General features: G+C 36.4%; 1 protein-coding gene and 1 non-coding gene across 2 annotated transcripts; both read left to right on the top strand.

Annotated features, from left to right (window-relative positions):
• Positions 1 to 2,679: 2,679 nt before the first annotated feature.
• Trnas-aga (transfer RNA serine (anticodon AGA)) lies at positions 2,680 to 2,761 on the top strand. Its single transcript has one exon. It is a non-coding gene; the product is annotated as a tRNA-Ser (tRNA).
• A 429-nt stretch (positions 2,762 to 3,190) lies between these two features.
• On the top strand, positions 3,191 to 24,915 carry Cfap418 (cilia and flagella associated protein 418). Its single transcript, XM_046464799.2, has 6 exons — positions 3,191 to 3,399; positions 7,405 to 7,492; positions 10,368 to 10,432; positions 10,976 to 11,041; positions 18,648 to 18,743; positions 23,508 to 24,915. Exons 1-6 carry the CDS (start codon positions 3,248 to 3,250, stop codon positions 23,659 to 23,661), a joined length of 621 nt encoding a protein of 206 aa, XP_046320755.1. The 5' UTR covers positions 3,191 to 3,247; the 3' UTR covers positions 23,662 to 24,915.

Genomic DNA, 24,915 nt, shown 5'->3' with positions numbered 1-24,915 from the left:
GGCTTTGTTTCCTTCATTTGGACACCTTTTCCCTAAAATACTTCCCAGGAATATTAAGTGCATACACTAAACACGTGATATGCGTGATACGTGCACTTTTACCTGATGAATTATTGTATCATCTGAAGACATTTCTATTTTCCTTTATGAAACATTTATAACATGCTTTCCAAGACTGGCAACAAAGATTCAAAAATTTTCTGAACACACTACCAATTGCAGAGATAAGAATGAAGATTGCTTACTTTGGAAAACAAAATCAAAAACCCAAAGAAATAAATATATATTTAAAAATTATCTTCTAATATGATTTGCACAAATGTAGAATCTTCTAAAGCCATATCAACATTCATTGTGTACATTCCTACATTGTTTGAAGTCCAATGAAACATGTCCTGTTGTTATGGTTTTTATGAGACAATGCAACAAGGTTTAGAGGAGAAATGATTGGGCTATAGCCTTAACCTATTCAGTGAATTAATCCCTCATGGGGTTAACTGAAGTGGTAGGGTATGGCTGGAGGAGATAAGAATTAGAAAGTGGCTTTGGGTGTGGGAGGCCAACCTTACACGTGTCTGTGACCCCTGAGCCTTTTAGTTGCGAGAACAGAAACCCGGCAATCGGGGTCTAATATTTGTATCTGGCAAGTGGAGTCAGTCTCTCTCTCTCTCTCACCATGATGTGAACATCTTGGTGTAGACACTCCACCAAGATGTTCAGCCTCACCTCAAGCCCTGAGGAATGGAGCAGATTTCTATGAACTAAGACCTCTGAAACTGTGAGCCTTTGAATAAACTTTTCCTCCTCTACAATTGTGCTCGTTGGTTCTTTAAGTCACAGTAGTGAGAATGCTGACTAAAACACCTGGTATCACTTCTGACACCTGGAGATTTTAATAGCATACCTCACTTTACAGTTTATCTATCACAGAGCCATATCACACATTTATGTGATATGTGGCATTTTTTTTTCTTATAGACACTGAACTTGACTTTTCTCTCTCAAAAGCAAATCAGAAAGAACATGACTGAAGTCAGGAGGTCCACTGGAGAGCTGAAAGAGGTATACACAAAATTCTCAAAATACTGAACTCTGAATGATTTTTTATTAAAGTGGGGAAAGGATAGAACAAAATCTGATTTTTTTCTAGTGTCCATACAGACAAAACACACAAACCAGAAACATTTCTTCTTTTACCTTTCCATGATCTCTCATTGCATATCTTCTTCCTAAGATATTCTTTTAACTACTGGTCTATATCACCTCAGATTTCATCTTTTCTAGAGAAAAAATCATTAATTTAAGTCTACCAAACTGGACAGCCACTTAGCATTACTTTCTCAGGTACCAAGTTGCAAGGGAAGCATTTTCAAGTGGGGTTTTTCCTGTCTTTCTGCTGAAGGCCAGTTCCAGTTACACTCACATAGCAAAGTAACTGGGATAGGGTGTGGGATTTTTAGAAAATAGATGAGTGGGAAATCCTAAAATGAGCCAAGATCCTAATAGTCAAACTACAGGGGAATAACCAGAGCTGCCCTGCAGAAAAGAAGACTGTTGATTTCCTGGGAATATTCAAAATTGGTCCAATAGTAACAGCAGTGGTGTGCTAGTAAATGTTTAACAACCAACTCTTGGGGGGGAGGGAGAAGCCATGTGTTATGGCATTTTCAATTCCCTGGTGAAAATACACCCACATGATTGATACCAAGTTTCCAAGGGCCATCACTGAATGGGAAGATAAGAAGAAATGCACAAGAGCAAATTATTGTATAAAACTTGATACAGTAGATAAAAACAAACTCTACAGCATAAATAATAGTAAAATGGAGTGAAATAATTAGAATGTGGGTGTGAGTTTTACCCTGTTTAAAATATAATTTAATTGTAAATTTTCGTAATGTAAATTTTAATGATTGCTTCCCAATTCAGTATATTTTAAAGATGGGCTCTAGTGAGCAGGCACCATTCTTAGGTGCATCATGGCATGTTGCTCTTCGGTGACAATAAAGATATTTTGAACAACAAATGAAACTAATAAATCATCGGATAGAGAACTGTTTCCGGAGGTTCCAAGTGTGCAAACCTCTGTGCTGATCCACTTTAGAAACACTACACAAAGCACAGGTTAGACCGTGGAGAGGATAAGAATACCATTAAAGACAACATTGTAGCTTATTTTCGTATTATGCTTTACACTTTGTCGAAGTAGTGTTTTATGGTACTGTGGGACATTTAAATAGCTAGGTAATCGCATTTTGATTCAGAGTGGATGAAGAGAGTGCTGGGAGCTGCTTGTCAAAGAGATGGGCGGAGGGGTGGAACCCGGAGTGGTGCACGGAAATCAGGAGCGGGGTCGGCTGTTCACGGTTTCCGTTCCCCTACTAGAAACGGTTCCATCGCTGTGCAAGCAGGTAGACGGATATACAGCAGTCCTGGGCTTTCCTTCTCTCACTCTAACTTTGGAGAATTGGCTAGGTTTTCGATGGATTAGAAAGAATTGGATAGGACACGCTCTAAGAGTCCTCTAAACAGCTAAATATAAAAGCCATAACATTCGAATATGCTCTTAAAAGAACAGCTTAGTAGTGTTTTTCTACAGATCCAAACATACCTGTTACTGCAGCATAGGCTCATGCTCAGAGTCTACATAGAATCTCCCTGCTAAAATTAACATCAGCAGTAGTCGTGGCCGAGTGGTTAAGGCGATGGACTAGAAATCCATTGGGGTCTCCCCGCGCAGGTTCGAATCCTGCCGACTACGGGAAAGCAGAATTTTACGCAGAGTTTATTGTTTTACTTTGGAGCTGTCATCCTGATCTTACGCAGATAACAAAACGGTTAATTTTAAGTAATTCGTGAACAATCGGAACACACCAAGAACCCAAACGGAGGAGTCCACAATGGTAGGAGCAAGAGTGTGCTTGTTACGGCTTGGGCCCCGGGAAGGGAATGGAACGAGACTCGCCAGGCTAGAAGCAAGAAAAGCAAAGCGAGGCAGGGTCACACACGAAATGACAGCTCTAACTTCCAGCTCTGCAGGAAGCCCGTCCTAGAGGACACACCGCAAACTCCTGCGCGAAGCCTTCTGCCCAGCCCGCTCCCTCCCGGCTGTCTCCGACAGCAGCACGGCTCGCGCATGCGCGGGGGTGAGCCAAGAACAGTGTGCGCGTGACGTGTCCTCCCGTTGCCCCTGGAAACCACGCGGCGCTAAGGCCAAGGCAGCAAAGGAAAGACATGACGATTCAAGATGGCGAAGGACCTGGACGAGCTCTTGGATGAAGTCGAATCCAAGTTTTGCAGACCCGACCCACTGAGACTGGGCATGGGCGAGCTGTCCAAAGGCTACGGCGTCACCCACAGAGGCGACCGAAACAGAACCGAGGCGAAAGAGAAACTCAGGTTAACGGACGGGAGGGGTGGACTGTTCTGGTAAAAGCCCCAAAGCCGCCCCGCCGCCGCTGCTCCCAAACAGAAGTGCCCGTTCCCTCCAGCCCCCTGCGAGTTAGGGCTTAGATCCTCTGTTTCCCACCCTCAGTTCAGCGCTAGCTCAACCCGCTGCCCACAAGGATTTGGGCATCCCTCCGCTCGGCGCAGTCTCCGCCCCCGGGCAAGGCCGGGGAAGCAGGGCCCGCCGACGCCCCGCCCCGGAGAGCCTGTGGCCCGGACGCCGTCCTTTCCCAGCACCGAGGCGTGCCAGCCCGCCGAGTCCTAAAGCCCGCCCAGGTGCCCATCTGGCGCGCCTTTCCTTAGCCTCGAGAGGGCAGCGCTGACCTGGGCCCAATTTTGGCCGTCTGACGCCGAGGTTACCCTACCCTGTGAGGTACCCTAACAGAACGACCTGTTGTTGCGTCTGATGTCTTCACCCCAGCCAGTGCTTGGTCTGTTTGTTAAGGAAGGAGAAAACGGTTCCGTTCTATTCTGCCATTACCCCCATTTTTTTTTAACTCAGAGAGTTAGATGAGATTCATGACAGAAAGATTAATTATTGTGAACAGTATCTGTATTAATTAGCTCACCGAGTTAAGGGACCCAGCAGATGGCAGACATCTCCTTGGAAATTTGGGGACGGTTCTTAAGTTTTCTGGGTTTTTGACCCAAAAAACTACCTTTCAAATTTGCCAGCTTTTTACCCTCCATATAGTCATTACATTATAGGTCATCCTCTTTTGCTGCCTCCCCACCCCCCCCAACGAACCCAAAAAACACACACACACCCAAAGATTAGCATCATGTGAGTATTGTCCTTCGAAGTGATGACTTGGAAGGCCCAGCAGTAACTCAGGCTAGAATCTTTTGTAAATTGCCTCTTGCCTAGAATATTTGGGAAAGGCTTGTGAAATTACACAGAAGCAACTTTGGATCGGTCCAAAAATGTCATTCTTGCTAACTGTTGTTTGGTTTGCATGTGTGATTTCTCAGAAGTGTTACCCCATTCCATTGCTACCCAAACCAGACTTACCTACGATTTGTTTATAAAAATTCACCCTCAGAAGATAAAAATATTGAGAAGATTTTAAAGGAATTCAAAAATAAAAGATCTCAAAATAAGTTGAGTACCAAGCAGCATTTTAAAAAAATAAATGTAGAAACAACTAAAATGACTACTTTGAATGGATCCATTCCCATTTGGCTGAATGTATATAAGAATATCACTCTCGTTAAATATTATCTTGTATGCTGGAATTCCTTACGTACCTTTCACAGCATATCTACACCTACTATCCCTTTCCCACCAAAGTGTTACTTTGCAAATTCTTCTGTTTTAATTTGTTCCTTTTGGGAATGGAGAGAATTTATCAAAGAGCTTTCCAGCCCTGTTCATCTTAGGAGAACTAGCATGCAGGCAGATAGGGTGTCTTCAGAGCAGACAGCTCATAATGGAAAGCACAGGTTCTTTCATTCCTGTTTGTACTATTGAAATTCATTCATGTCTTATAGTGCCCCATCCCACATTAGTTTTTTTCAGTAAATTTATAAAAGTTACAGTGAATTAGCACTGTTGTCATTTGTGTTAACACTTTTTATCTGCCAAAGTAGTTGGAAATTATGCAAGACAGCAACAAAGACCCTAAACCTAATACCAAATATAGTCCCTACTTGGTATATAATGTCACATATTAAAATTTTTCTTTGAGCCAAAATTAATATTTAAAGGCAAGGGAGCAATTTATGTTGTGCATTTATTAACAGGAGATGGCCTACCAATTGTACAGCAATATAACTTGTATCTTTTTTGTTGTTGTAGCTGGACACAACACTTTATTTTTATGAGGTGCTGAGAATCGAACCCAGGGCCTCACATGTGCTCAGCAAGCACTCTACCACTGAGCTCCAGCTCCAGCTCCACAACTCCAGCCCCAGCCTGTATCTTTTATGAGTTAAAATACTGAAATTACCTCTTGAAAGGGTAGCTCTGCAGATAATACAGTAAATGATCATGCTGCATCTGAATACCAAAAACAACTGCTAATGTAAAAGACTTTTTAAAAATGCAATTTGTGAAAGTGTTAAAAATGATAAAAAGAAATATGTGATTAGTTTTCTCTTTTAAAAAGATTGATATATGGGTTAAGTAAAACTGCGATGGAAATAATAGTTCCAGATGATACAGATGAAAACATTTGAAAATAATATCAGGGCTGGATTGTGGCTCAGCAGTAAAGCCCTTGCCTAGCACAGGCGAGGTCCTAGCACCACATAAAAATAAATTAATTAATTAAATATTAAAAAAAGAAAATAATATCATAGCCTCTTAGACAAAAGAGCTGTAATAATAATAGCTAACATTTATTGAGTCCTGTCTGTGTGCTAAGTGCTTTTATATGTCATTTAAACTCCACACCCCCCATGTGGTGAATAATATTATCCTCATTTCACTGACCAAACCAAATAGTTACTTTTCCAGATTCATATTGCCAAATTAATCAGGACATGATATATCTAAATTTAAGTCATATATATTCTTCTCACTTAATTATGATTGTGTTTATGGTTGTTTCTTTTTTTAATTTTGAATGTACCTTTTCAGCAGAAACTATATCTTAAGATTAGAATGTAAAAAGCAAGGTAAGAGAGGGAAGCAATAAAAGATTATTAGTAACTGATTAAGATTATTATAGCAGCAAAAGACAAAGTATATTGTCCTCTAAAATTAAGAGTTTTGAATGAAATGTTGGCTTTTGTACTATTACTGTTATAAAGCATAAACACACAAAATTGTGTGATCTAATAACAAATCTTATGTGAGCTGCCGGTTTGAATAGAGTATGAATTCATCTGACTCTTGAAAATATGGCTCAACAATTAGGTATTAGGCAGCAGTGTCTGGATTTTCTTAAATCAGCTTAAATTATCTTATCCAAGCAGAATCAAAGAAGGGCTATATTCCTTATGTTAAAAAATTTCAGAGTGCTGAGGTTTTGGCTTAGTGGTAGAGCACTCACCCAGCACGTGCGAGGCCCTGGGTTCCATCCTCAGCACCACATAAAAATAAATAAATGAAATAAAGGTATTGACAACTACAACTAAAAAATAAATATTAAAAAAAAGAAATTTCACAGTAAATACATTTCTAAAATTAGAGAGATTGACCAAAAAACTTGTGTTCTAAAACAAATCATTTTATGATCCAATGAAATTGATTTACACTATCTAACATAAACTCTTAATAAAAGTTATTCTGCTAAAGTATTAGGTATATGGACTGTCCTATATTCCATTCCAAGCCTTTCGTCCCTTGATTTGTATGACATTGAGCAAGCTTCTGAATATCAGTGCCTTTTTTTCACCTAAAAGTTGGGATAATAAAGATCTTCTTGTAAAGCCTTAGGACAGTACTTGCCTGGCATTTAGTAAATATTTAGTAAGTGTTCTCTGTTAAACAGAAGCTCTGTGCAGGAACAGTTTGTATTCATAATCCAGTGATGGCTTTGCCTGGAGAAGGTAAAGAGATATTTGAGATATTGTATCTAACACATTGCAATTTTCCCCCCTTTGGTCATTTGATTTCATGACCTTTGACTCTTTTAGTAAAGAGATACAGTTATTTGATTTACAATGGAACCCTTTGTTTATAATATCAGGTCCTACTTAAAATTCTACATATTTTATATTCTCTAAATAAATGCTTGATGTAATTTAGAAAAGTGCATCCCTAGTTTTCTCTTGAATATAATATATAGGTTTAAATGTCGTATTTCAAGTATGTAAAAGTAAAGTACATATGTGAATTTGTATGATCTCTTTGTCTCAGCAAACTTAGGCTATGGCCATATCAAGAAAAATAATTAACATCACATTTATCCTTCTGTTATCAACTGTAATAGTGGACTTTTTATAAAACTTCTGAGACAGACATTATCTTAAGCTCCAGGTGGGGAGTTTTGTTTGTGTTTTTCTTTTCAGATCAACAGAAACATTAAAAAAAGAAGATGATCTTGACAGTCTTATTAATGAAATATTTGAAGAGCCCAATTTCAACCAAAAAAACTTTGTAAGTCAAGTGTTTTAAATGTGCATTAATTCTTTCATTATTTCAAGACATTTAAAATAGCATGAAAACCTAAAGAAGGCACAGAAGCTATCTATAGTCCTTTTGAATTCTGAGAAATGTAATTACTTAAAGAAACCATTCCACTTAAAGAGATATATAGAACTGGGTGTGGTGGTGCAGCCTGTAGATACAAGGCTGAGGCAGGAGGAGCACTTGAGACATGGGAAACATCAGTGAGACCCTATCTCTTTTAAAAAAAAAAAAAAAAAAAAAAAACTGCAACAAAAGAGTTGAAGAGGAAATAAAATATTTATAATATTTGAAACTCTCACTGTTATGTTTCCCTCTTCATTTCTTAACAAGAATAAGAAATTAGAAAAGCTGTTAGGGTACAAGGTGTATGGACTGTTTCTCACCCCAACCTCTGGTCTCCTTTGCGTTTCTAAACCGCTTCTCATCCTTGATCTGAACTCACAGACCAGATTATTTGTAATCTCTTAGAAGACCTTCAAATGCTAAGCATGTTCCTTTCCCTATGGGAACATGCTTAGCATTTTAGATGTAGTGCCATTGCTATTACTACATGTTAATATTTTATTAAATGTTTATATATCTTTTTTTAAAAGTCTATAAAATAACATGACAGCCGCCTAGATACTGAATTAACAGCTGCCCAATTGTGGATATGTCTTAATGTTTTTCTGTATTTGCCTCCCCAGATTTTTTTTTTAAGAAATGAAAATCAGAGATACAGTTTAAGACCCCTCCAAATCCTATTCAACTGTCTCCCTTCCCAGTGGTGACCACTATCCTTTTCATTCATACTTTTAGATACTTTTATAACTTATACATTAACTATAAAAAAATTTTATCTGCACACAACTGTCCACTGTGTAACTCTGCCAAGTTTATTTATTCACTGGTGATAAACATTTAGATTATTCCCAGTTGTTTGTTATTACAGACAGTGCTTCATCAGATATCTTTACATGTCTTCTTTACTCTTGTACAAGAGTGTCTCCAGCATATATAAAATAAGAAAAGGAGTTCCTAGGTCATAAGGTATATTCATCTTCACCTTTTTGGTACAATGTGTGAAAAACATTTGTTTAAATTAGTAAACCAAACATATGTCTAATTTACAAAGACCACAAAGAAAAAGTATCTAAAACAAATATTATTCTGTGGTGGGAACTGAAAATCACTAGGTTACAGTGGTATTAAGGATATAAATAGGGGCTACTTGTATTTTTGTCAGCCAGACTAAAAATTAAATGACTAGTAATAGCTTTTTAAGGCCTGAATTTTTCTAAATTGAACATTTTCAATTTACCTGAGTAAATTGCCTAGTTGAGCATGTCAACACAATAGCAATATTAAAATATTCTGCAGACTATATCCTAAATGCAGAATAGGTGCATTGTAAGTGCCGAATAGTAATGCTAATTAGTAGTGCTAATTAATAGAAAAAAAAAAGGTACATGGTTTTGGTATTATTCATTAATCATCTGAGCAATTCATTATTTATTGACTACCACAGGGTACATATCTGTATATGAGATATTTAGTTCAAGGTGTTTCTGAAAGAGAAAATGCATACTTTTCTGGTTTGGGATATACTAATTTGGGAGTGCTGATGGAATTCTTAGTGGTAGAACACTTGCCTTAAATACACAAAGCCCTGGGTTTGATGCCCAGCACGCACGCACGCGCACACACACACACACACACACAATGTGCACATTTATACTCAATTTTCCAAGCTTCAAGAATGAAAACAGGTCTATGTAAAATATTTATTGGATGTGGAAAAGAAGTATGATAAATGAGTGTTACATGCCCACATTGTCCTAAGGGGCCATATTATACCCTGAAAGTACTGCTTCTCACCCCAACCTCTGCTCTCCCGTTACATTTCTAAACCGCTTCTCAGATCCGCACCAGAAAGGCAAGGAACCGATAACAAATATCAGTGTGTCCCCTCAGTCACAGTCATGAGCCTGGAATACCATGATGATACATGAAACATGCTCCCCAAGACAAAAAGAGACTCATGCACATTATTTTTCAGACTCACACCAAATTTATTCTGATTCTGTTTAACATTAAATAAAAGAGTTAAGAGAATGTACAATGAAATATTTTTGCCTCCATTAAACTTCCTCACCCACTAGGTAAAATAAAACATGTCTCTGCATAGTTTAAATTGCCTTTTTTCCATCTCACTTCCTTCTCCTTGGCGGTGGTCCTAGTATGTGGTTGGTTCATGTTGTTTGGTACCATATACCAGTTAACACGTAATAAATGCTTGCTAATGATATGATGTTATGTGACCATATAGGAACTACTGTATGGTTATGACTAGGTAGCTCTGCATTTCCCTTGAACATCTATTGGCTGATACCATTCCAGCTGATCAAAATTAATATTGCTGAAGTTACACAGGAGTTTGGTTAGTTTATTTTTAGTTCAGATGAGCACTGTTCACAGCCATTAAAAATGAGTCTGAGGGTTTTTTTTTCCTCCTCAATTGAATTTTTCCAGAATGAAGTTTTAAATAGAAAGCATTTCGTATTAAATCATTGAACTCCAATATTAATTGAGTTATAAAGTGACTCTAAATCTTAACTTGCTAATAATGGCAGGATATCAATTTCCTAGACTAAAAGTTGCATAGTAATTTCCAAATTCCTCAGGCAGTTCTACTTCCCTGTTGCCTTTAAAGGCTTTTGAACCTTGTTTTTATTTTAACAATGATGCCACCAAAATTTTTCTGTCAAGTCGTTAAAAAAATCCTTGTTGTAAAGTAAAGAATATTAGTTTTCATGTTACATTTCTCTAAGTTACTCTTGGCCTTTTATTGTTTTGTTAACAGAAATTAAAATCTAAATCTTCAGGTAACACATCTGTCAGAGCTTCCATTCAAGGCCTCAGTAAAAGGTAAGTTGAGATGCTTTGATGAATTACACTCTGGTGAACAAACACTATAAGCATAGTCTAGTCTATTTTGTTACCATTTAAACAGTGACACTGAAGAACAAAGCACTGGTTTGGGCCTTCAGGAGAAAGACCTATAGCAATATCTTTATTGTTCTTACGGTCTGTGACCCCTTAGTGTAAAGGAAATTAAATGAGAGATTATTGCTATTGTAAATAATTTTCTGCCATGTTAGAAAAAAAAAGTGTGAACAGTTTCTCAAAATTAATGTTCTGTTATATTCTTTAGTATTTACTTTGTCCCTTACATTATTTGGCAAACACATTTTTCTGTGACTCATTTTAACTCCTGAGTGTTCCAGAATGTACAGGTTATGTCCAATAAAGCAGTGATCCTGTAATAAATACCACTTCTTTGAAATAGTTAGCTTGCTAGGGAAAACATACAATTTGATTACAAGAACATAGAGTCAATGAGGCCAAATTAACTTCTCATATTTCTTTTTGTTGTAATTTCATGTTTCTCCATCTGTTGAACACGTCTAGTTGCAGCCCAGTGTACCTTGGTGGAAGCACTATTCCATTCGGAATTGGAACAAATACTTCACCGAGGTAGAATGTAACAATATACTTTCTTTCTAGGTTTTTACATATGATGCCCTGTTGTTAAAATGTAGTTCTTATCATCTTGTCTTGAATACATTTTATAATGAGAGATTTATTAGCCAGATGTTTTGTTGAAATGTTTGTTATTCTTGAGAGATAGCTGTTAAAAGCTGGATGCTGGGTACAGATTGTTTATTGTGTTGATGCCCTTTTTCTTTTTATTTTGTTTTTTGTTTTGTTGTCATTGTTTGTTTTGGTTTTGGTTTTGTGGTGCTGAGAATTGAACCCAGCATCTTAGGCAAGTGCTGTACTATTGAATTACATCCCCAGCCCTGTTAATGCCCTTTTCTAAGCCCTACTTGAAATGGCTGCATCACTCCAGGAACACTCCAATAGTAGCTTGATTGATTTTTTTTTTCAATGTTAGGGATTAAACCCAGGGCTTCATTCATGCCAGGCAATCACTCAAACACCAAGCCACATCCCCAGCCCCCTAGCTTGATTTTCACAGGGTACCAAGAGAAGGAGCTTCTTCCCAATGTTGGAAACCAGTGGGTAAAGTCTGTGAAGCAGCACAGCTACACAGCTTCAAAGAATGCATTAGTCACAATGACTTGGCCATACAATTAGCCTGAGAAGCTATAAGTCTGCATTACTCAAAAAGTTCTCTAGACTGAGTCGTATGATTGCATGTGGACCACATTTTTGGAGGGCTGTTATACTAAGGGAAGTAGAATCTAAAAAGACATTGTTGGAGAGTTGGTAGTATTAGCTTACTTCCTAGAAAGAAAAACTATAGGACAAAAGTGAAATTGGAGTCTGGGGAGGCCCCAGACAGAAACACCAGGCAGCAAATAGAGTAAGTCTACTGGGGTGGTGCCTGCTTTAAGTGCTTCTCATAAGAATTGACAGCAGTTGAAACATCATTTGTTTAGGACTAGCTAAACAAAGAATTAGGGATACAAACTTGCTTAGAGCAGAATATGGCCTTGTTACCATCAATCCTGAATTACCTGTGTCAGTTCAACTGGACTCATCTTAGTCATTTCCAGAGCCATGCCACTTCTGTCAAGTCACTAGGAATTACAGCAGCTTCCCAGTTACCATCCACTTCCAAATTCTCAAATTTCATGCACATAAAGCATTCAAGATAACATCCCCAAAATATTACTTTTAGCACTTCTCCTGTTCACAAGGCATATGAGTTGCCATTTGTCTCACATTAACTCTAAACTTCCTATTTATCAAATTGTACCCTTGTGCTTCCTCTTTTCTCTTTAGTTCCTTCACCTGCCATCAAAGCCTGAGTCAGTATTCCACTTCCACTAGAACACTTGTCATCCTCTACTTGCCACTTACATTTTTCTCCCTCTTGAGTATTTTTACATGTTCCCTTTCTAATTGCATACTACTACTTTAACTCACATACTACCAATTTTTGTTTTCTCATTCTATCTGAACTTCATTTTTCTTTTCTTTTTTCCAAGTGCACACTAAGCCTTGTACTAGTTTACAAAAAAAAAAAAAAGTAAAACACTGGTCAGTAGAGGAACAGATAAATAAGCAAATGATACCTGGGTATAGCTCCAGTGGCAGAGCGCTAGGCTGGCATGTGCACAGCCCTGAATGTACTCCCCAACACCACAAAAAAAAAAAAAAAATACAGAAGCAGCACATGATTACACTGGGGCATGAAGAGGAAGTGCTCCAATGACAGAACACCTTCATCACTCTGCCACTTGCCAAGCCTTGAGAAGGGACTCTATTCTAAAAAGCTCAGTTTGCTTGTCCCTAAAAACTAATCATGCTTTCTGGAGATATTGTGAAGATGAAATGAAAGAATATAATAAATAATAGCAGTGCCTTCAATGTAAAAGACAGCTAACTACTACAAGTATGCTGGTTTGTAACTGTTATGTCTTTCTTATCCAGCGGTCCTGTTTTCTTGCTGTGTTCTCTCTCTGGGGCAAGAAGCCTATATTCTCCTACTACTTTTCCACTTTATCTCAGGAAATACATATCAGTGTTTACTTATAGATGCCTTCTGATTTTAAATAGGAACTTTTAAAATGGTATATTTTACTTTATTTCCAAAGATTAATATTGCATTAAGACTTTTATATGTGTAGTCCATTTGTATGTGTGTGTGTGCGCGCATGTGCACACTTTGATAAAGTTCTGCCATATAGGTGTCTTGTTTTAGATGAAATTTCAGTAGACAAAAGAACAGCCTATTTTTATAGCTTACAGGTCCTATCTTAATAGTGTTGAGTGAGGATGCCAAAATGTATCAAATCCTGTTCCTACAATAGGAGATACTGTGTGCTTACATATGCACATAAATGTGTATATTCATAGATCTTTTCTTCCTCACCCATCACAAAGATAAAAATGATCAGCTGCTCCTTTCATGACATAGAATCTGCACAAATAAAAAAATACATTTATTCAGTGCATATAAAACATTCTATATGTGAAATCCTTTCTACTTTCCAAAGAACTTTTTATATATGCATGTTGGTTCACCTGCTCCACAGGAAAAAAAAAAAAAAGATTAACTAGAGCAAAAATTTTTAATTCCATTTATAAATGAGATTGAGATTTTGGTGTTAGGTTCATTAAGCACGTGTTAGCCACCAGCGAGGTCCTAGGAATTCAATTAATAAATTATGGTGAATAAATAAATGGATATTTCCCTACCCTCAATAAGCTTTCAGTCTAAGTGAGGAGATAAACTTTAGTTATTTTCACAAATGTACTTAATTTCCATCTAATGTGTGTATAAAGGGAAAAGATGGGATGCTATAATCATAGATAATGGGCACCCTAACTAATATGAAGGACTAGGGAATGCTTCCCTAACAGATAACATTTAATCAAACCACAATATGAAAAATGAGGAGTTAAGCAGAGAGGGAACTATTAGAGCCAGAGAATATACCATGTTATAAGATCCTTGAGATGGGAAGAAGCTGGGCATGTTGAAGGAAGAGAGAGCTGCCAGGTGGACTAAAGCATGGTGAGTAGGGGAAGTAATGGCTCCTAATAGAGCTGGAGAGTCCAGAGGCATTTGGTTTGGGATCCTAGAGTCCTTTGAAGAATTTTAGAGAAAGTATGTTCTATATGCAGTTGAAGCCATTGGGGGCTTTGGGGGGTGTTTTGTTTGTTTTTGTTTTGTTTTTGGCAAAATAGTGGTGACATAATCTGATTTCTGTTTTGAAAAAAAAAAGTCATTTGGGCTGTTGTATGCAGCATGGCTTGGAATTTGGACAGTTAAAGATAGAAAAGGACACAGGGAGACTAATCAGCAGGCAGTAGGTGCAGTGGTCTAGGAAAGAAAATGGCAGCTGTGACATAGTGGTGGCCGTGGCTATATGAGAAAAGTATAAAATTTGAGATATTTAGAATATAGAATTGGCAGAATTCTGTGACTTAATGGCAATTGTAGATAAGGAGGAAAGTTATTAAAAATGTCTCCTGGGTAGTATAGTGTGCTTTGCCCAGGGTCACATCCATTTTTACAAAGCAAGGACTCAGATTAGTAACTTGATTCCTAACCCATTATACTTTCTAGTATACCAGTTTGCAGCATGTAGTGTATGTAAGAGAAAAGAATCTTAACTGCTTTTGCTATTACAGCTGCTCTTTTTTTTCAAACTGTTCAAATATCAAGATTCCCTAGTCCCAATGTGTCAATCTGATAGGATTTACCTGAGAACCAGTATCCTGGCAGAAGATGATATTAAGCTGTATTCTGGGCATTCCCACCACAAACATCTTTAAAGCCAGTTCTACTTAGTAGGGCAAAAGGACAAAGCTGTTGGTTTGTCCTTTATTGTGTATTCCCTCCGCATTTTAGAGGGGAAGTCTGGCAATTTATCTTTCACTGGAATCATGAATTTATATTAGATAAGTTTTTATTTACAGATGGTCCTGATTTACAGTGGTTTAACTTAAGATTTTTAAACTTTACAATGGTGCAAAAATGACACATATTCAGTAATCATACTTAAGTTTCTAAATTTTTCATCTTTTCCCAAGCTGGCAGTAAGTGGTGTGACTGTCTTTCAGTGGTGGCAGCGACCAAGCCACAGCTCCTGGCCAGTCACTAGACAAGAAGCTGAATAGCCAGTACTCTGCAGTATACTGTGGTGCTGAGCTGTGATGTTTGGTGGGCTAGGGGTATTAAATGCATTTTTAACTTAGCATGGGCTTATCAGGATGTAACATCTTTGTAAATTGAACAGCATCTGTATATACTTATGAAAGAGAAATATATTTAAGCCCTGAAAATAAGCACTGATATGAATGCCCATTGTATAAATTGAGTCTATTTGTCCTATTTATTTATTTGAGTTCTGGATAAAACTCTGGTTTGGGGATAATGCTAAATACTTTAAAGTAGAAAATTTTTAATATTTTGCCCAGTTTGTGGAAAAGAGAAATAAACTTGAAAGTGTGGTGATATTAATAGTATGGATAAAAACCAAGGCAATATTTTCAAGCCAATCAAATTTTACTCTATTAATTATTTCTAAACTACTTATAAGACTAAATTATTCCATAGACTAGTACTCATTATGATCTAATAGAGTGAATCGTAGCAGTGGAATGATTTCTTAGCTGCAAGTTAGTTTTATTTTTCTCACAGGATAGTGTTTGTGGGAAAATATGGTAGTGTGAATAGATTTGAATAAACTACTAAATTTTAAATTAAAAAGCTGTATTTAACATTATGGTTGAGATTTTACACATACAAAATGTCAGGAAAGTCTAAATAATAGTTCCCACAACAGCAATAATTCATCCAAATTGCACATATGTATTAAGGCATTAAAGTTAACACTCTGTGCAGTCATGTAATAAACTATATATGCATAAGACAGCGAGTTATGGTAGCTTTGGGAACCATCATTTTGCATTTCCTGACTTGTACATTTAAAATCTGAGTTCAAATGGGTACCAATGTAATTGTGTTAAATTTCCATGCATACAAATACAACTGCATAAATTGCTAACAGATTAAAAGAAATAGAGAATTGCTTGTGAAACTGGTATAGGTTTTTAATGTTTGATTATTAGTAATATTTTTAGAAATATGAAGCATTTTCAAACTTTCAGGCCAAAAACTATTTGCAGTTTTGAAATTAACATATTTAGGTTTTAGATAAAGAAGTGGGAAAAATATAATGATGGGTTTTGTTTCAGAAACATTATATGCTTATTGAAAATTTAAATTTTAAAATATATAAGAACATAATAATCTCCGTTCTTCCTTTTCATTCCCACCACTCATGAGCCAGCCAGTATTGGCTGTGTAGTATATAGCTTTCTACCATGTTCTTACTATTTTTTGCCATGTTCTTACTAACTTCTACCTCTACAGGAACTTACCACCTCTACAAGAAATTTTCTTTTTTGTTGTCTTTTCCAAAAATAGGGTCATGCTGTATCATATGTTAGTTACTATGCACCTTGCTTTGGGTATCCCTCCAAGTCAATAGATAAATCTAATTAATTCTCTTTGTCAGCTGCCTAATGTATCTTATATAAATATACTGCCTGTTATTCAGACTTTTCCTTTTTATGTATAGGGAAGGGAGATTGTGGGGATTGAACACAGGGCCTTGTACATGCTAGGGAGGTGCTCTAGCAGTAAGCTATGTCCCAGCCCAGTCTTTCCCTTTTTGATATATACTCAATTAGTAAACTTAAAAAAAAAAAAAAAACTTCAACAATAATAATGTAAACATTATTAAGATATGTACTTATGTATTAGTGCTTTTATTTATATGTAATAAGTTTCCCAAAACAGGATTAGTATTACAATGATTAGATATAATTCTAATTTAAAACATAATGCCAATTTTTTTTCCCAGAATGTTATATCAATGTTACATACCCACCAGAAATATATGAACGTGCTGATTTTAACTTAATTGGTTAAAAAGCTGTATTTCATGGTTGCTTTACATTTTAATCCTTTAGATATAATATCTTAACTTTTAACAAATACTTTGTGCCAGACTTTACCAAAATTAACTCATTATGTCCTCATAATAGTTCTATGAAGTATGTAAATATTTCCATTTTACAGATAATAGAAACCAATTCACAAAGAAGTTTAGTTACTTACCTACAGCTGCGCCCTAGTAAATAGTGGAAGTGGCATTTGAATCCAGTTGCTCTGCATCTATAATCTATGCTCTTTACTATTCTTTGCTGCCTATACTAATGTGATGATGGTTTTTATAGATTTTTTTCTTTGTTGTCATTTATAAACATTTTTTGTATAGGACAGTGTTGTGTTGAAAGTGTTTTCAACTCATTACTGATTTTTTTCACATTTTTATATCTTAAAATTTCTTATTTTCTTTTAATTTTTATGATCAAATTTGTTTGTTCTAGCTTTTAAACACTTCAAAGAATTGAGGTTTCTTTAAACTACAGAATTACTATACAAATGAAACTGCTTACAACAGCAACTCAAAATTCTTTTATACTTGCTTATATTGTCATTTTACTCCTAAAGTTACTATATAGTATATACATAATTGTTTTAAAATTGCTTATCACTTCAATTTCTTAGATATTCACTGAGTACCTGTTATGTATTAAGTATCATTCTAGCAGTTCTGCCCTCTCTCCTCAACACCGTCAAAATTTCACTCTACATTGCATCTTTGCCATCAATACAAACATGCTCTTTCCCTCCCTTCTTAAAAATAATTTTCTTTAAATGAGAAGTTTTTAAAGAAACTACTCTGATATACCTTCTCAGTGAGGTCTATACAGACCATCTTATTTAAAATTGTAACCCTTCCCCTCCCGGTATGCCTAGTTTTCTTTACCCTAATCTATTTATTATTTCATTGGATTTTCACCTTTTAACATACTGTATAATTTAGTTTTATCATATACTAGAATCTAAGCTCCATGAAGACAGAATCTCACTAGCACATAGTAGGTTCTTAGTAACTAGTTTTAAGTGGGTAAATGAATGTACACATGCCAAGTAGTGGGGAATCAGAAGCAAATAAGACACTGTCCCAGCACTGAAGGAGTTTGTGGGAGAGATTAATTGCAACATAGTGTCGTCACACATTCTTTGATCAGAAGAATCCCTAGAAATTTCAGTAGGAAGAAAACCATTTAATAAGTTAGCTTAAGTTAAAAGCTCCCTCAGACACAATTTTAAAACCATTTAATTGAATTAAAACCACTTTATGTCTGTACAATATGTATGTATGCATGTATCTGTCTGTAAGATGTCAGTAAAATAGGTAGGTGTGTACAAAAAAACTGAAAGTTTAGAGATGTAAACAATTATTAACATCAGATTAATCTGTATTTTTCTGTAGTTTATTCAATAATCTGTAATATGTGGTATGTCTCAAGAATAAAACACATATTTTCATATTTAAACATACCAATAATCTTTAATACACACACACACACATATAATTTTTAGTTGTAGATGGACAAAATGACTTTATTTAATTTATTTCTTTGTGATGCTGAGGAGCAAACCCATGCCTCATGCGTGCTAGGCAAGCGCTCTGCCACTGAGCTGCAACCCCAGTGCTAATACACATTTCTTTTCTCCAAACAGAGCATGTGACCATCTGCGTTGTATAGCCTGTGATTTCTGGATAGTGAACTACAATGACTATATGTGGGACGAATCATGTGATTATCTGTTTTTTAGGTATGTTCCCAAAGCACTTCACTCTATGAAAAACAGTACTAAGGACTTTATATTTTTCGTTTTGCTGTATTGTCTTTTTTAAACTTGGCCAGATCATGTGACCTGCACCTTTTCGGTCCATCTCTTCCTTTCTATCTGTCTGCTGTCAGCCTAAACAAAGATGTGTTACTTCTTGATGTGAATACATAGCCTCCTCACTGATTTTCATGCCTACAGTCTCTTATTTCAAACCATCCTTTCCTTGCTCAGAATTAAAGCATGACTCTGAATATGCCATTATTCTGCCCAACACCCTTCTGCTCAGAGAATAATGTTCAAATTCCTTAGCAGGTAATTAAGACCCTCGTTATCCAGCCTTTGTCCAGCTTTGTCTTTCCACAATATACTTTTTACCTTTGCAATATTTTACCTCCATCACAGTACTCAGTGTCCCCATTCCCTCTGATTGTGCAAAGCTCCTCACCTCCTGGGACAGCTGACCACCATTTTACCTACCCAAACTCTTCCTGTCCCTTAGGGACAATTTATCATGCATCTTCCTGATTCCTGACCTCTCTCAACTTGGAAGTAAACTATTCCTTTCCTTTGTGTTCTCTGCTCTTACTGTCATATGAAATTGAAGATCTTAGATTGATATATGGTTACCTTCCTCTATATGGTCAGAACAATGGCTTCTTCATTTTTATAATTTGTACATTTTTATATACTTCCAAAATACTTAATATCATTAAGGTGTTACAAGTTATAAAAGTGTGTTTGAACTAACTATATATTCATATTTGCAAATAAAATTGAGTTAAAATTAATAAGTATGTGTATCATGCATTTTGGGCCTCCCCGAAGACCTGTGTGTAAACAAAGACTGTTTTCAGATACAAGTAATCAATATATATTATATTACCTTTCAGTTGCATAAAGTAAAAGATGAGAGGGCCGGGGGTGTAGTTCAATAGTAGAGCATGTGCTTAGCATGCACACAACACCCTGGGTTCAGTCTCCAGCACCATCAAAAAAGAGGGGAAAAAAAGAGGATGAAGAATTCCTACTCCACCTCTTCTGGCAGCCATCGTCCTCAATAAGTTCATTAGCATCTCTCCTAATTTATCAGTTTTTAAACTTTTTCACTTCAAAGATCACTCACTTCAAAGAACAACTCTGAATCCTCCTCACTCACACATGCACTCACACATACCACACAAATTCACATATACAAACATATGGGAAAATTATAATTTGGGAGGTTACACAGTTCCCACCCTAGCCCAGTCCCAAAATCCCAGGTTCAGAACCCCTACTCTTAGGTTTAGCCCGTTTTTTTATTCCCCAAATCAGAAAAGTTAGCTTAATCAAGTTTTGGTTCGCTTTTCTGACTTCTCTGATATTTACTGTCTTCTGGCTAATCTAATAAGTGATTAATAATCCCTGTATGTTACCAAGATGGACTGTAAATTTTTACAAAGCCATTACAGGATAATAAGATGCATGTAACATCAAAACAGTGGCGAGCACAGGCATAAAGTAAGCAAACAGGTGACTTCGTTGGTATTTGAGGAATTTACAGTGTCTCAATCTGAGTAAAAACACCACTTGGTTTAATCCAGATTTTTAGCAGCGTGGCTTAAAAAAAAAAAAACTTGTGTGTTTACATAAAAAATAAATACGAGAAGATTTATTATTCTATTAAAATTAAGTAATTATTCTTCAAATCAGTGAAAAATACGATCTCAGCCCTCATGCTTAGGAATATTTGGGAGATAAGAGAACAGAACAACTACACAGTAAGGCCATCTCAAGCAGACATAGATCACTGATACGGCATTTATTTTGCACTGCTTATTAGCAGTTCTTTATCCAAAAACATTATTCAGCACCTAGTTGTGGCACTCTTGGGAACGAGGCTCATAAAGTGAGAGGACCCAGTTTCTGCTCTTTAATAATTCTCACTTCTGAGAGGGATACATCACAAATAACATCAGAATTTTTCAGAGATAACTGATTACTCTATGGAAACCAAGCCAGTTGACACTCATGGGGATTAATGGAGGGATATTGTGGTAATCAGTGAAAAAGAAATAAGGATCTGGATTATGATAATGAGGTAGGTAAAGAGGAGCAGATGTGATGTATTTGAGAAAGATTCTAGAGGATGTCCTGGCTATGGAATATGAGAGACAAATTTCATTTAGATGAGTCCTACGCTCTGTCTTGGTTTAAATAAAAGGACTATGATAATGTCCATTGAAATTTAAGAACAAATTTAAAGAAAGATGCTATATGTTTGTTTATGGGAGCTGTTAAAAACTGTCTCTGAAGCTCAGGGAGGAAATGTCATCTGTAGAGTGGTAGTTGAAGCCATGAGATGAACAGTATTACCCATGAGGGCCAACTTGGAAGACTGCCAGAGAACACAGAGGTAAGAGGTAAGGATCATTTTGTTAAGGAGGAAACACTGTGAGGTTTCTTTGAGAAGGAAAGGGCGGACACGGGTGGGGACAGGTATTTGCGTAGAGGGGTTCCAAGTGTGTTGGAAAAAGGAGCCTTTTAAAATGCTGTACCTATACTTAATCTAAATTTGAGTGGACTATGCTTTAGTGTATTTATAAATGGTGGATTCAGTTTCTGAAATTAAACTTTTTTCGGGGGGTAGGGTACTGGGGATTGGACTCAGGAGCACTCTACCACTGAAGCACATCCTCAGCCCTATTTTGTATTTTATTTAGAGACAGGGTCTCACTGAATTGCTTAACACCTCGCTTTTGCTGAGGCTGGCTTTGAACTTGTGATCCTCCTGCCTCAGCCTCCCAAACCACTGGGATTACAGGCATGCACCACCATGCCCAGCTGAAATTAAACTTTTTATTTGCAATTTTCAAAAAAAAAAAAAAATGATTTTGATGATGATGAAAAAGGCTTGAATAGGAAAAGGAGGACCACTTCCTCTACCTTGGAGGGAGGGTAGTAACAAATGGATGTATTCAGGGAGTGCTCACTAGGAAATGGAAGGCTTTTCATATCCCCTGGCCTGATTTTGAGAATGAGAATATGATCTGCTGAAAGTAAAGTTGTGGAGGGCAAATGAAACTGGAGGAGGGATGGGACCAGTCACTAGGGAAACCAGAAATGGGCAAAAGATCATTTCTCGGTGACCAGAGACAAGTTAAAAGATTAGCAGAGTGCTACTAAATGCCCATGGAACATAGGGAGCCATCTGTTTCCAGTAGTGTCAGTCTGCACATTTGTCACAGCATGAAATGCTCTGCAGTTGTTTTATTGCCCTATTTTACAGATGAAGGAAATAAGTGTATCCTAGTTTTGATGAGTTCTAGAACTTTATAAAGAAACATAAGCTATACTTATTGACACCCTGCCATTATAGCTAAATAAATATTTTTATTTTTCTATTAAATCATGTATTTTAAGGGGAAAACAATGGAATCATTTTTAAACTTTTAGGATATGTTCTTCTTAAAAGTACTTAAGTGGCCTAGCAATGTGTTAGGCCTGGGTTCAATGCTCAACACTGGAAGAAAAGAAAGAAAGAAAGAAAACCACTTAAATGTATTAATTAGTTAGCTCCTTGGATATTCATGATTTTTATTCCTAAAACCTCTAAGTAAGGATTTAATTAAGTACCAAATGTTAAATTTGTCCAAAAATTTAACATTTAACATTTGTTTAAATATTTAACATTTTAGTTTTGGTGGGTTTTTTTATTTTTTTCGCCTTTCCAATAAAACTTATTAGTTCTTCTCCTAGTTCACCATAACTTTATCTGGGACACTTAGCTGGTCAGAATCTCAGTTTATTAAAATCAGACAAGTGGTCTAGAAAAATCAGGTTTTCTTAACTTCCACCTTCTACCCTTCCTAAATTGTGCCAGAATTTTGTATAATACAGTACTGAATGTTTTCCCCTTTGACCACCAGAGGGCACTTTGGAGCCTGCCATCTATTGCGGTGGTAGCCACAAGTAACAGAAATCACTTTTTTTTTTTTAGTATTTATACTGTATTTTATTTCACTTTGTATTTTTTCAGCATTTCATTTTAATTTGTCCATTTATCTTTGCCATAGAATGTTCACATAAATTCAGCACATGAATTGACATTAAAATCATAATTTATTTTAATAAACTTCTGTATCCTTTTGTATAATAGCATCAAGTCTGTTTATCATTTTTATGATAGGCTTGCTCATTGATTTAGTTATTTTAACATCTTTAATATTTATTTCAGGATAGCATTCACTTTGTTGCTGATAGTATAATAAGAAAATCATTGAAATGAAAGATGCTGTCTGAGACCAATATACAGAAATAACAGGCAGTTTTCCCCTCGATTAATGAAAATTTCCTATAGTTAATTCATCAGAAGCCTGTTGCCTTCAGGCTTATTATGCTCTCTGCACTTGCCATAGTGTAGACTTTTGTAGCAGAAGGGCAGAAGGTACACCACCCTTCTTCCCATTGTGTTCCCACTCATGTTGTATCTGATAGGACAAATCAGAAATTCATCCCTTGCTGTTTTTGTGTTCTACTACAGCATTAATAACCAGGCCTAGGGACTCACCTTTTTAAAGAACTGAATATGAAAGAAATTCTTCAGAAAGTGAACACTGAAGTCTATCTTCTATTAGTGTGAAGGGATTGAGGTCGTTTAGTGTTCAAGTATTGTAAAAATAGTAAAATAAAACAAGTATAACCTTTTTTCTATAATTAAGCACTAAATAAAACTACTGTGCTAAAACCTTCCTGTTTTACTAATAGGAACAACATGCCAGAATTCCATAAATTAAAAACAAAGTTGGTAAAGAAGAAAGGACCACGGGCATATGCGTGCCAGTGTAGCTGGAGAACTGTTGAAGAACTGACCAACCTGCAGACAGATCATCAGCTTCGCTGGGTTTGTGGTAAACATTGAGACTGCAGCCTTTGACATTCTGACAAATGCCTCTATGAGGGCAGCCTCCAGCCATCATCATGTTTACGTAAAGGCACATATCATATTATGCCATTTGGAAAAAGACAGTGAATTTCATTTAACTGTAAATTTTTGAAGATCAAATGGACTAGGGAAGAGAATATAACACTTTAAGAATTAATCCTTTTTGATGATAGATGTTTCACTAAGTAAGATAACAGGTATCCAAATTCTTTGCTCACCTATCTCCTGTTAAATGGAAGTTTAATGATAGCATTTCTTACTAACATATAGCCTTTCGTTAGCAACCACTGCATTGACAGCTCAGACACTTGGTGTAAACATTCTTTACTTAGAGCATTTAAGGGGATGGAGTTTACCAGGGCACAGAGTCACTGTAGGATTGGTTATGGCACTTCCTCCAGTCACTTCTGTTGTTGTCAAAGATCATAACTTAGACATCTCAAAAACTAGATGATAAGAGGCTAACAGAAGGGCAGTCAGGAGTACAGGTGTGTTATAAAACACTGCCTTATACCTCAGCAGCTCAAAGCAGTGTATGCACAATAATGACAAGTATGTGTCACCAGTTTTAACTTATTTCTCCTCCTTTTGTTCATTTAGAATTTAAAAGTTACTTAGCAAATATCCATTTATATATATAAAGAATTTTTTTCAGTGTACATAAAATCACAAAAATCCTAATATAGGTAGGTCATTGTTGGATTTTCAAGTACTCTAGCCTTTAATGCCTATGATTCTGTCAATTGAGCAAGTAAGATGATTTTTTTCAGGGGAGTACATGAAAAGGGAAATAAAGCAGGTATCCTGTTGAGCTCCCCCTTGATATCACTGAGCAACATGTTTAGAAAATCATTTACCTCAAAGTTTCCAGTTCCCAGCACCCTTGAGAAATTCCAAGGGCCCTGCAATCTGCCAAAAACTCTGTACCACAAGTGTATACAATTTGGTTCAAATGTGTAACACAGGACACACTGAAAGGGAGTAATTTTTAGCAAAGTTATGATTTCTTGGTCTTATGCTGACTCCATTCCAGCCACTCTTCAAAAGCAAGGAATATCTATCTAGTCATTAAAAGCCTTTTGCTAGCCATGACACATTTGTGTATTTATAAAACTTATATAAGTCTAGCATTGCAATAGAACAAATCTCCTCGTGACCAATGCTCATATTTTTCTATCAAGGACATGTTTATAGATTTTATCTTTCAATAAAATTTTTTACTCCCCAAAA

The sequence above is a fragment of the Marmota monax genome, unplaced genomic scaffold (assembly GCF_021218885.2).
Source record: "Marmota monax isolate L192 unplaced genomic scaffold, Marmota_monax_Labrador192_F-V1.1 WCK01_AAM20220418_F8-fsc00003, whole genome shotgun sequence".
NCBI lineage: Eukaryota > Metazoa > Chordata > Mammalia > Rodentia > Sciuridae > Marmota > Marmota monax.
Note: the sequence above shows the minus strand (reverse complement) of the source record. Positions and strands in the feature narration are given on the sequence as shown.